Source organism: Rutilus rutilus (genome assembly GCF_951802725.1).
Source record: "Rutilus rutilus genome assembly, chromosome: 9".
NCBI classification, from domain to species: Eukaryota; Metazoa; Chordata; class Actinopteri; order Cypriniformes; family Leuciscidae; genus Rutilus; species Rutilus rutilus.
In genome coordinates this window covers 22,071,891-22,085,055 of record NC_140223.1, presented here as the reverse complement: position 1 = coordinate 22,085,055, position 13,165 = coordinate 22,071,891, and the positions used below count along the sequence as shown (strand labels likewise).

The 13,165-nt window shown below is 36.4% G+C and overlaps 2 protein-coding genes across 10 annotated transcripts in view; both read left to right on the top strand.

Moving 5' to 3' along the window:
* Positions 1 to 192: 192 nt before the first annotated feature.
* On the top strand, positions 193 to 3,391 carry cryba1a (crystallin, beta A1a; the record flags this gene model as incomplete). Of its 4 annotated transcripts, none has more annotated exons than XM_084419973.1 (6): positions 193 to 346; positions 962 to 1,028; positions 1,116 to 1,234; positions 1,487 to 1,628; positions 1,724 to 1,866; positions 2,750 to 3,391. In XM_084419973.1, the coding sequence occupies 5 exons, from the start codon at positions 990 to 992 to the stop codon at positions 2,895 to 2,897; spliced, it is 591 nt and encodes a 196-aa protein (XP_084276099.1). In that variant the 3' UTR covers positions 2,898 to 3,391. The 4 variants fall into 4 exon arrangements, with proteins under 4 accessions (XP_084276099.1, XP_084276101.1, XP_084276100.1 ...); XM_084419975.1 differs by having other exon boundaries at positions 265 to 350; XM_084419974.1 differs by having other exon boundaries at positions 289 to 355.
* A 779-nt stretch (positions 3,392 to 4,170) lies between these two features.
* dhrs13a.3 (dehydrogenase/reductase (SDR family) member 13a, duplicate 3) overlaps positions 4,171 to 13,165 on the top strand; it is a 106,006-nt gene continuing 97,011 nt past the window's right edge. For 3 of the 6 annotated variants that reach the window (XR_014628815.1, XM_084419754.1, XM_084419753.1), the window contains exons 1-5: positions 4,173 to 4,426; positions 4,566 to 4,684; positions 4,772 to 4,895; positions 4,969 to 5,295; positions 5,382 to 5,655. Coding sequence is in view for 5 of the 6 variants with exons in the window: in XM_084419754.1 (XP_084275880.1) it covers positions 4,300 to 4,426; positions 4,566 to 4,684; positions 4,772 to 4,895; positions 4,969 to 5,295; positions 5,382 to 5,641 (957 nt within the window). In the remaining variant the exon portion in view is untranslated. Of the gene's footprint in view, positions 4,427 to 4,565; positions 4,685 to 4,771; positions 4,896 to 4,968; positions 5,296 to 5,381; positions 6,374 to 13,165 lie in introns of those variants that run through there. The other 3 variants (XM_084419750.1, XM_084419751.1, XM_084419752.1) reach the window with 3 other exon arrangements.

Sequence of the window (13,165 nt, the reverse complement as noted above, 5' to 3'; positions counted from 1 at the left end):
GGAATGATCTCAAGTCGAAACAGCTTGCTTGTGTTCCTGCAAGCATGTGTGCTTTGCCGTACACTCCGGTCATATGTAAAAGCATGCATGGAATCACTTGCCTGGCATCCACTCCGGTGGCAGATGCCAGTAGGCACGATGCCTCCCTGGCTACGGCAGATGGCATTGTGAGCTGGGTAAAGCCAAAGGCTCAGTCCAAAACAATGAGGCCTGAGGCAAAGTGCTGACTCCTGCCTGCCCTGTGGCCAATCTTCCCTTACTGTCATGCTACATATAAATAGAGCCCTTAGTCGGAGGTCTGGAGACCGTTGTGTGGAACTCCTGAGTGCTTGCAGCTATTTGTTGGGTAGGTCAGGTAAGCCCTTCATGTTTGTCCTTTCAGCCTCAACATCTTTTAGTGTGCTTTTCTGATCTGCAGAACTCTATGGGAGGGGCGCACATATGCACAATTGAAAACCCAAAACAAACATAGCAAGCATATATGGGTGTCTTTGTCAAAATATACATGAATTTTTTTTTTGTCAATATGGGCATTTCAAAAAAATTATATAAATATATAAAATTAGCGACTAAATTGAAATATTTTTAAAATGTAATTACAATGAAAAAATAGGCAGTATAAGCTTTGTATAACGTAAAACCTTCTAGATTATCTTGATATTACGGATAACTCTGATATTTTAGGAGTTGCTGATATAATCTCTGCCGGTTTTAAATTTGCATATACCTCAAGGTTTTGGCTATAAATCAGGATATATCAGTAAGCTGTGGTTTTTATTGTTATGTTTGGATGATATCTTCTAAAACAGCAGCCAGGTCTAATTTGTTGGCTGCCATATCTGTTTTTTTTTTTTTTTTTTTTTATCCCTAGGCTACTTGTAGAGTTAACATAAATTATAAAGAACCCATGCATGTTTTTATTTTATTTTTTATTTATTTTTTACATTTCTGTATTGTTCAGGTCTATCAGCTTTCAGATATCTTCAAGGATGGCTCTGACTAATCCCATGCCAATGGGGCCATGGAAGGCAAGTAAACACTTAATGTCTATGAAATAATGCCGTTCACAATACAAAATGATATAGAATCTCTTTTGTCTCTGTGAATATGTGTAGCTCACAGTCTATGACCAAGAGAACTTCCAAGGCAAGCGTGTGGAGTTCACCTCAGCCTGTCAAAACATAATGGAATGTGGCATGGACACTGTCCGCTCTCTGAAAGTGGAGTGTGGCGCGTAAGTCATGCATTCACAGACACGTACTATCTGAATGAGACCATACCAGACTTCAGTTGTTGTTGTATCATGCTAATTAATTAGAAGTACTACAGTTTAACCCCTAAGAGAAGAGGAAAATGTCCCTGACAAGGATTTTGGATATTGCATCTTCGTTTGTCCCCATAAAGTAGGGTTTACCAGGACCACACACACACACACACGCACACCCACTACACATATTATTTATGTAGCATGTGTATATTTGAACAGCTGGGTGGGCTACGAACACTCCAGCTTCTGTGGGCAGCAGTTCATCTTGGAGAGAGGCGACTACCCTCGCTGGGAGTCTTGGAGCGGCAGCAATGCCTACCACATCGAGAGGCTAATGTCCTTCCGGCCAATCTGCTCTGCTGTGAGTCTGAAACCATATCAACTAATCAGTGGCGAAATGGTTTAACCATCTCTCCAAATATAACACAATCTCTTCCGCTGTTATGATCTGCGCAGAACCACAAGGAGTCAAAGATTACTGTCTTTGAGCGGGAGAACTTTATCGGACACCAGTGGGAGATAACTGACGACTACCCCTCTCTCAAGGCCATGGGCTGGCCCTCCAATGAGATCGGATCAATGCAGGTGCAAAGTGGGGCGTGAGTACCATACTTTTCTCTCTCTCTCTATATGGCATTAGCTTCTGGTGTTGTAACCAGTGTTCCTTCTAAGCTGCACACATGCATGGCCACGCACCTCTGAGGAAAAAACAAGTAAAAAAAAGCTATTTGAAAGCTTATATTATATGATATTATTATATTATTTTATATTTAATTTAATTTAATTATAAAAATAGTTCAAAGCACAGCACAGTTAAGACAGCACTGTAAAAAAAAAAAAAAAAAAACTCAGATAACCTTAAAATGTGCTTCATATTTTCTAAATTAATGGCTTGTTTTCAGAAATATGATTTATTTTTGACTTGGTTACATCAGGGGTCAATTAAATACAAATAGCACTTTAAAGTCACCATGAAATCGAACAATTATTATATTTTATGGAATATTGCTTTTATTATAAATGATTTATCCAAGCAAAAATCATTATTTTTTTATAAATTAATGTGCCCTCATAATCTTTAATAAAAAAAAGTCCCCTTCCCTCTTGCATTGACATCTCCTTTCTTCTCTGATGACGTGTTTACTGGCGCGAGGGCGGGACAACCTGTCACTCACATGAGATCCACCAATAGCAAACCACAGATATGTTATGATAGGAAAAATCGCAACTCCCGTGTCATGCAGACTTTAAAGTTACAGCATGATGAAAGCACTTTTGAGTGTACACTGTGTTCAGGTCTGGTATAAGGGATGTTTTTTCTCAGGTGGCCGAATCGTTCGTCCTACAGAAAGAGGTTTTGCTCAGCAAGATAAAAACAATTAGAGGGTACATTGGCTGTAACCTTGCAATATTTGGGATACTTGGAATTTTAAACTAGAGATCTCAATTTGCATTTGTCATGTGTTTCCTCACTGCATTTAGCTGGGTTTGTTACCAGTACCCCGGCTACCGTGGTTACCAGTACATCATGGAGTGTGACCACCATGGCGGCGATTACAAACACTACAGGGAGTGGGGCTCCCACGCTCAGACCTTCCAGGTGCAGTCCCTCCGCCGGGTTCAGCAGTGAGGGCAACTCTCCCAGCGCCCTTCCTCCCTCCCCCCGCCTCCTCCTCCTCTTCCTCACCTCCACCCCTTCATTCCGATACCAGCAAGCCCAGCACAGGCTGAACGTCTGGTGCATTCGGCAAATGTTTACAACGCTTTCTTCTTTCTGCATGCCATCGATTTGAAAGAAAAGAGTCAGAGGAAGAACTCAAGCAGACTGATTCTGTGAGCGGCACAGTGGTGTGATTTAAGCTTCTCATCACTGTCATGATGCAGTCTGTGCAAAAGAGATCAATAAAGGGTACACACATGAAAACCAACCATTGTGAGAGTGTGTTTGATGCATGCAGTGTAGTTTGAAACTAACTTTGTAAAATGGCCAACATTTTAATCATCATTAGCCCCAAAACATCCTATTGTAAAAAAGAGTTGATTTCCAGTGGCTTGTGAGTACAGGGGCATAATAGGGTGCAAAGCTGAAAACGAATAAATAAAAGTTTATTGTTGTTTCCACCTATGTTTGGGTGTGATGTTGATTTTCCTTACCTGTCACCCATTATGATTACATACAAAATTATTTATTTTTGATAAATATTGTCAAATCTATTCACTTTAAGGAAGGAATTAATTTAAACTGCATGTTGGATTCAAATGATTTTCAGCTTCATCTACTGAATCATCACAATCAGAAAAAACTCGTACATTTTTGACAAAACAACTATATTTTGCTTATCACGCATACACGCAGTAGCAAGTTGCTTCAAATGAGTTAAAATTGGAAAATGATCAAAAACAATTAAACAATTTCTGTTGTTTCTGTTGTGTGGTTGTGACAATAACTAATTTCTTCTTTCTTTTTTTTTTTTAAACAAAAACTAAACTGCAACACATCAGAGCCTTTGTTAAGGTTATAACATTAACATTTCACAAGTGCTGAGGTATGGTCTGAGGAAAGGTGTTTTAGGGGTAGTGTGTGATAATGTAATGGGTAATGGCATAATATTAATAATAAAGAATGAATAAAATGAAATATTTCATTTTTGTTAAGAACATTATAATATATAACATTATAACATCTAATCATTTCATAGTGGAAATGGTGCCTTTTAAAATACAAATGGCAGGTAATGTTATGGGACATTTTTGTGGTACTAAAACGGGCAAATTTTTTAAGTATAATTTCTCATGCTCTTCTTTTGTTCTTGGGGTGATTCTCTTCAGAAAGTGCGACTTTTCTTCTTGAGATGACGTAGAGAAATGGCGCCATCCAGCGCTTGTCAGAAGTTAAACCCGGAAGCTGGCCGTTACAAAAGCTTGAAAAAAACACAATAACAGTCTGGAGTGAGCAACGGAGCAAAACACATGTACTCTCCTAAACTTTTAAATTTTGTAACATTCCTCAGTTGACGCCCTCAAAAGACATAATGTCTGTCCTGTTGTCAGTGCTGGCCGGTGTGCTGGCTATATATGTACTGCTTTATTACACCGTGTTTAAAGGAGCTAGATTTAAGAGCAGCGTCACGTTAAAGGGGAAAACAGCAATTGTAACAGGTTGGTAACATTTTAACGCTTAAGTACGATACATGATGTATTTGCATATTTATATCTACTGTAGTTTGCTGTACATCAGAGAACATTTAACGTTGTCTCAGGGTTGAGTAACGTTAATCAATAATTTGTATGTTTGCAGGAAGTAATACAGGCATTGGAAAACCCACAGCCTTGGATCTGGCCAAGAGAGGGGCCCGAGTGATCCTCGCCTGCAGAAACAAACAGAAAGCTGAAGCTGCAGTTTATGACATACGAAAGGTGAACTCTTCCATTAACCTCAATTCCTCCCAGTTCTTATTACACTGAGATAAGTCTAAAAGAAAGAACTTGCTGTATATCCTCCAGGAAAGTGGGAACTCTGAGGTACTGTTCATGCAACTGGACCTGGCCAGTTTAAAGTCAGTGCGTGATTTTGCTGAGACTTTTCTGAAGAGTGAACCGAGGCTCGACTTGCTCATTAACAATGCAGGTAACTTAAGAGGCAATCTGGTGTATGGACACATGCAAGAACATGATTTCAGTGTGTGAGGTTTTCTCTCTAGGTCTTATCGCATCAGGCAGAACTGATGATGGCTTTGGCATGGCATTTGGCGTCAACCACCTGGGCCACTTTTTGCTGACACTGTTGCTGTTGGATCGCCTGAAGCAGGCAGAGCACAGCCGCGTTGTCAACGTGTCCGCCCTGCTGCATCGTCTGGGTTCTGTTGACTTCAACCTCCTCAACGCCCACAAGGATCTGGTCACAGGTCAGTCTTCATGGCACGCATTCAGAGCCTACTGCCACAGCAAACTCTGCAATGTGCTCTTTACCCGTGAGCTCGCAAACCGCTTGGAAGGGACAAGTGTCACCTGCTATTGCCTGCATCCAGGTTAGTGGTCCTTCGTTTTTTTGTGTGCCATTATGTCACAAGTATTATTATCCCTCCACATTTTCTTCATTGTCTCTTCTTCATAGGTGTCATAGCCACTGAGATTGGTCGGAATATGAGTTCAGTGCAGAAGCTGGTTTACCCGATCATGTCCAAGCTGTTTTTCCTGGACCCTGAGGGAGGTGCGCAGACCACGCTATACTGTGCTTTGCAGGAGGGACTCGAGCCTCTGAGTGGACGCTACTTCTCTTCCTGCGCTCTGCAGAATGTTAGCGCTGACGGACGGGACGATGCCCTGGCCAGGAAGCTTTGGGAAGTGAGCGAGAGGCTGTGTGGCCTGTCTTAAGTGAGCTCACGCAGGTTTGTGGAACAATAGAACTCCACACACAAAAGCCCAATAACAGCATTATGAGTATCAGCTGTTGTGGTTCTTCATTTACTTCACAGGTGCACATGTAGCTGAGGTGGCTGGTTTTTGCATTTAGTATATATTGTTTTAAAATATGTTGTTGCTTTAAATGAATACAATATATTTCAATTAGGGGTTCACTGATATTTAATTTCTGCTTAATACCATAACCTGATCATTTTTGTTGTTGTTGTAATTGGACCTATAAATTGTCTTAATCAAATAAAAATAAAACACTATAAACTAAACTGATTTAGGCATCACAACATTATAATGTACAGAATGAAAAATGGATATTCGTTTTGAGATTTGTAAAGATTATATCTAACATTATTATCATCAAATTCTTAGTATTTTTTTTAAGATTGACTTAAAGTGTTAGATGATGGCAAAAGTAATCTAAATGTAAAAAGTAGAAGAAATTAGCATAAAATTAATTCTAATTAAATTATGATAAAAAAATTGACATATTGCGTAACACTTTATTTTAAGGTGACGTAGTTACACATTACTACATGTAGTACTTACTATAGTAATAACAGTAAATTAGCTAACCCTAAAACCAGCTGTAACTCTATAGTAAGTACATGTAGTTAATATTAATATTACTCAGTACTTATTTGAGTAAGCACAACGTGTCCCTATGTCACCCTAAATTGAAGTGTAACCTTTAAATTAAGCAACAATATATGCATAGCTTGGGGAACAGTAACCAAAGTAACATTTAATGTTCCTATGATATGTAATGCTTATTATTATTTTTTTAAATATGTAGAGGTGAAATAGAGTTATGATTTGTATTTTCTCTCTCTCTCTCTCTCTCTCTCTCTCTCTCTCTCTCTCTCTCTCTCTCTCTCTCTCTCTCTCTCTCTCTCTCTCTCTCTCTCTCTCTCTCTCTCTCTCTCTCTCTCTCTCTCTCTCTCTCTCTCTCTCTCTCTCTCTCTCTCCTCTCTCTCTCTCCTCTCTCTCTCTCACACACAGTTTTTTTTCTGGACTCTTTCATCATGCTGTTTTTATAAACATTGTTCCTTTTTTTAAGGATCAATTATTTTGACCCAAATGAGAACATTGCATCCACTGATTATTATTTTTTTTTTTTTTAACTCATGACCAATTCAAATACATGTATTTGAAAATCAAATGAAGAAAGTAAAAAAAGAAAAAATGTTCAAGAACAGTATCTTTCATTCATTTAAAGCCTATTTACCTTGTCAGATAGGATATTGTACCTATATATCGATGGGATGTTGTACCTTTTTGGTTCACTGGGGGGCAGTAGCGTGTCACATTTGGCAACCTTCAACTCAGGGCAACACACAACCTTAAAAGTCTACAGAGACCTCGGTCAAGATGACAATCATTAGAATAAAGTAGGTTAGATTACACTGAGAATTGCAGAAGTAATTTCATGTCATATTAGAGTTTGCTTTTCCAATGAATGAAAGTGGGCGTCTGGGGCTACAATCATTCAGTGTGATGGGATAACCAAAAAGAAGACTTGTTATAGACCCATACCCATATCCATGCATCTTCGACAGAACCCCCGTTGCTAATAGATCCTTTACATCACAATGGGATAATCACTTTTTGACACTTTCTTTTTAGCATCCTGTTTATATATGCTGATATTTTTACTCTTCATTCTCTGTCTTTACTGCGTACTATCCAGGTGGATGAATCTGGTCAGTTTTACCCAGTTTCTTCTGTGCACTATTTGTTTTCCAACCTGAAAGTATCAGATCCATTGACTGTCACTTGTGCCGTATTTATAAAATCCATTCTGTGCTCATGTCACCGATCATATCTCAAACGTTGGCCACCTCTCCTCTGTGTTTGTTCTCAGGCATGGTAAGTCTGTAACTACACCGTCCTCTTCGATTCGTTTTGTAGAAGCAAAACACATTGATGAGTGACGGCAGGTGTTTACTTTGGACGCACTCCCAAGCTCTTTGGCACAGTACTTAACGACTGGATTAGTGCATCAATTAGCAATCACTGCATGGGAGGAGCCTGATTGATCGAGACTGCTGCTGCTGCTAAGGCTGGGCGTGGGGCATGCTGGGGCATGTGAGTGTGGGAAGCAGCTGTGTGTGTGTGTGTGTGTGTGTGTGTGAGAGACTGTGTAGTGTCCAGCTGCTTGAGAATTAGTTCAAAGGATTAATTTCACTGCATGATGGCAGAATAAAACCATACGGCCCTTGTTGACCTTGTAAGGATATCTCATGCATACCTGGAACTGTCACATGATTGTGATTTGCTAAAGCTAATGTGTCTTTAAAAAAAAAAAAAAAAGATATTACAAGCTGGAGACCACTATAATAAATTAACATTTGTCTTGTTTATATTGTATTACAAAATGTAAAGAAATTATACTATAAATATTATTAATTACAATGGAACTATTATAGTAGTTGTCTCATATATATTACTTGTTGATTTGTTTATATTATAATAATACAAGATAAAAATTCTATTAATTGAGAACTAGTATTATGATGAGAAAATTAAATATATTTTAATAAAAAAAAAGATTGAATATATAATGAACTATTATTATAGTAACTTAATTATTATTATAGTATATTATACATACACTCGCACACACAGTGGAGGCCAAAATTATTAGAATGTTTTAAAAGAAGTCTCTTCTGCTCACCAAGGCTTCATTTATTTGATCCAAAATACAGCAAAAACTGTAATATTGTGAAATATTTTTACAATTTAAAATAACTGTTTTCGATTTGAATATATTTTAAAATGCAATTTATTTCTGTGTTGGTAAAGCTGAATTTTCAGCATCATTTCTCCAGTCTTCAGTGTCACATGATCCTTCAGAAATCATTTGAATATGATGATTTGATGCTCAAGAAACATTTTTTTTTATTATTATTATTATCAATGTTGAAAACAGTTGTGTACATTTTTTTCCACAGAATTATTTGATGAATAGAAAGGTCACAATAACAGCATTTATCTGAAATAGAAAGATTTTGTAATATTATCACTAGCCTACCGTTCAAAAGTTTGGGGTCAGTAAGATTTTTATTTTTAATTTTATTTTTTTTAAGAAATTAAAGGAATTTATTATTTCTCAATATTACTGTTTTTGCTGTTTTTTGGATCAAATAAATGAAGCCTTGGTGAGCAGAAGAGACTTCTTTTAAAACATTAAAAAAAATCTTACCGTTCTAATGCTCATTTTGGTGCAAAATGATACAATGCAGTTTTCATTTTATTTTGTATGTTCACCCTTAAAAAAAAACAATGAAATCAAAGGAGTTTTGTGGCTTTTAGTCCATGTCCATTAGATTTGTGGTCGTGTATTAATGCTAAACAATACTCAAAAATGTTGGCAAAATTAACTTTTAACAGATATGTGCATCATTACAATTTTCAGGAATACAGACCAAAATAAGTGATGACTAACTACACCAACTCTTGTCCAATCAGATGCTCTCTAGTATGAGAATGTCCCTTCCCTATTACCATTTGCAATTACAATTGCTTCTAAGATGACTGTGAAGTATATGTATATCCTGTTGGCTATTTAAGAAAACCTTTTCGTATTATCCACTCAAACTTTCTTTTTTAAATGGGGAACATGTCAAGCAGTTTCATTGTGTTTTTAAGTTCTATTTGTAATAACATAATTGGCTGAGGGTTTGCGAGATTACGTCATTGGCTCAGTGCGTACAGTGACTGGTTTTCACTGCAGAAGGTAGCAGGTGGTCAGGGGAGCTGCACACTTCCATCTCAGCCTGAGAGGCAAAGTGATGCTGGGTCTCACTTTAGAGTAACACGCGAGGTGTGAGATGGGAAGGGGGGGTTTGATTGTGAGAATGGGTGACAACATTTTGGAGAATCATTCAAATAAAGGCTGCCTGTGTCACGAGCAAAGCCTTCCTGTTTATCCCTCTCGCCCGCCCCGTGCAGAAATGCCATCTGAAGGCGGTAAATAGAAGCATCCTTTGGGTCATGTTATTTCCACAGGTGCAATTAACACCCCCATCTGCTAATCTGTGATTAACGATGTTTACAAATATGCTGCACACGCTGGAGAGTGTCAGAATAGCAGCTCACACCTTCTTCTTACTCTTTCCTATCTTGTCTGTCGTCTTCCATGGTATTGTGTTTCTGGATTAGTAATTAGGGTTTGGGTGGGAGGTGGAAGATGGAAACCAGACCCATATAGCAGCATCTGAGCAGGGCAAATTTTGGATGGATGGATCTAGGTAATTCTAGTTCTCATATATATATATATATATATATATATATATATATATATATATATATATATATATATATATATATATATATATATTTTATTTTATTTTTTTTTATTTTTTTTATTACACACATTACTTTATATAATGAAGTAATGTTTGTAAAAACTGTCAATAAAAAAATAATTTAAGAATTTATTATATTTGTTTTACCCCTTTTTTTGCTGTGATGGACAGCAGCACTAGTTGCACGAAGTTCACCAGTTTGTGTAAAACCTGCTGATCATGTTCTCCTGCATGATTTTGATCCATTTGATTTTTGATGTAGGCCTATAATACAATTTAATTATAAATATTTTGTTTATATAATTAATGTTAATGTGTTAAATTATAAATATCCAAGTTTTATACATTTAAATATATAAATCCCAGGGTTTCGACTGATCTGATTTGGATTTTGTTTATAATGATGATTTTATTATTAATTATATTTTTGATGCATTGTTGTCAATCCTCATTAAAGTGCTCGCAAGATATTGCTGCATTAATTGTTGAAAATAAGAGAATGTTAAAACCACTTAATGTAGACTCCATTCAAATTTTAAATTCCTTTATTTTTACTACTGTATCTTTTAGTTTAATCTTAAAATATACATATAAATATAAAACATTGCAAAAAAAAGTTCACCATTAAAAATGAATATAATCATGTTTGTTAAAACTTGTTCCTAAGTTTTGCATTTTCATTGTGAAAATTATTGTAACATTTGTTAAAATCTCAAATAAATAGAGTATTAAAAAAAATGACTAATCATCATTATAATGTTTGCTATCGGAATTATGCTGTTGTGATTTATACAAAATTTATTTAACCATCTATATCAACCCTTTACATGGCAAAGACGGCATAGAAAGTGCATTTACGTGCAGAACCTAAGACTTACACCTACCTTGCCTGAAACTTGAACACTATTCTTTTGCTGTTTTGTATGCACTGGCATTTCCTTCACAAAATGGGAAATGTAGTTTTGAAAGTATACTCCCCTTTAAGGTTCTGTACCTGTCATATAGTGTTGAAAACTTTCCCAGTGATGTGCTGGTTTAAATGAGCCCGTTGCTCTTTGACTGTGCCTGGAGACAGGAGTGCATTAAAAAAAATAGACAAGCAAGTTATTGCTGGTTTCATAAAAGCTTCATAAACATACATTAATTTACACCATTTAGGTAAATGAGCCCATTTCCTTGTTTTAGCAATTTGCTGTAATCTAATGACGAACTGTAGCTTGCTGTGCACAGCTCTGAAAGCATGCTGCTGGGAAAGCCAGCTTTATAAACGCTATCAATTAGGCTGATGCTACAATGCTCCACAATTGTTTTGCTAATTGCCAATTAGCTACCTTGAAATAAAGCACCTTTTTTATTTTATTTTAGAGATTTACTGAACAATTACTCATTTTCAAACAAGTACAGGATATTTGCAAAAACATTAACGCTGTCCCAAAGGAAGGAAGGTGATATCTAGTGGTGTTTTCAACACCGAGGGAAGAAAACTGCATGCAGCATCAATCCATTTCTGTTTGTATGGAGGAGGAGAAAGGACAAGAATCACTGTTAATCACAATTTACTTGGTTGAAACACACATGACGTGCAGTATTTACTCTCATTTATAATCTGTCGTACTCCTGAGAATACATAATGAATTGTCAAACAGCAGGCTGGTTAATAATTAGTCAGGCCGTCTTTGGTTAAACAAAGAGAAGGAGATACTCTAGATCTTTAATGGCAGGGTTCAGTCAAGTTGTGACAGTCATTCATTAAGACGTCTTCTAAAAAGCACAGCTGGCGCAACAGTCATGCTCTGTGTTTTTGGAAGTGTGTTTTACAGTGGAGAGGTGAGACTCTGAATGGATAACAGCTTCTCTGGGGTTGTTTTTGTTGTGATGCATCACATGAACAACGTTACATTTTTCTTGTCAAACGGGCAGTCAAATGCGAATCGCCCGGTTACTCAAAGACAATGAAAGAATTCCAATTATGCACAAACAACTTCGGTTGGAGGGCTCACGAAAACGTTAACGTTTCTGTGAAGTTATAAACAAGAAGCTCTTATTGACAGTTCAAGGCTTCCTCTTTGTCTGAAATCCACTGAAAATTGAAAGAGAAATTCAGAGGAAGCGTGATTATTGATTGGATACTAATTGCACTCCTGAAAAAATAAACAGGCCAGACTGGATCAAACATACCTATCAGATGCACTATTAGCACCTCATTCACTGCGTGAGAAAGAGTAAGCAATGTTTAGGAGGGAAAATGCCACGCGAAATGAAAATTGTCATTGTTTATTTGACAATACCTGTATGACTCTGAAAAAACGTCCCAGTGTTTTTTGTCCTCACAATGAAAGTCAATGCGGGCCAATGTCCAATGTTTGGGACGCCATTGACTTTCCTTGAATTGACTTTTCAAAATGTCGTCTTTTGTGTTCCACAGAAGTCATACAGGTTTGGAATTACATGAGGATGTAAAAAGCAAGTGTTTTAAAAGGACATCCACAACCGAATATATATATATATATATATATATATATATATATGAATGAAGAGTTCAGATGCAAAAGCCTCTAAGTGCCATCTGAAATTTTCTTCTAGAATGATAATTTTTATCAAGCTCCTATATTTAATATTTCACTTAAATGGCCATTAATAGGTCATTTACACATATATATACATATGCATATGTGTGTGTATATATATATATATATATATATATATATATACACTGTAAAAAAATATTGTTGGTTTAACTTAAAAAACCAAGTTACCTGGTTGCCTTAAATTTGAGTTAATACAACAAAGGAGATTGGTTTAATTAATAGAAACTCAAAATATTATGTTATCTTAACCACATTAATTATCTAAGTTGATTTGACAAGATAAAAAGTTGTGATGAATCATAAAACAAATATATTTTTTACAGTGTAAATGAATACTTTTATTCAGCAAGGATGCATTAAATTGATCAAAAGTCACAGTAAAGACATTTTAATGTTACAAAAGATCTCTATTCCTATGAAATCTGTTCATTTGAACTTTCTATTCATTAAAGAATTCTGAGCACCAAATCAACATATTAGAATTATTTCTGAAGAATCATGTTGAGTTGGTTGCAAAACTTGGAAACCGTGACAAACATTAAAAGGAAAAAGGAAACAATGAGAAACGAACTAAAAGTCCATGA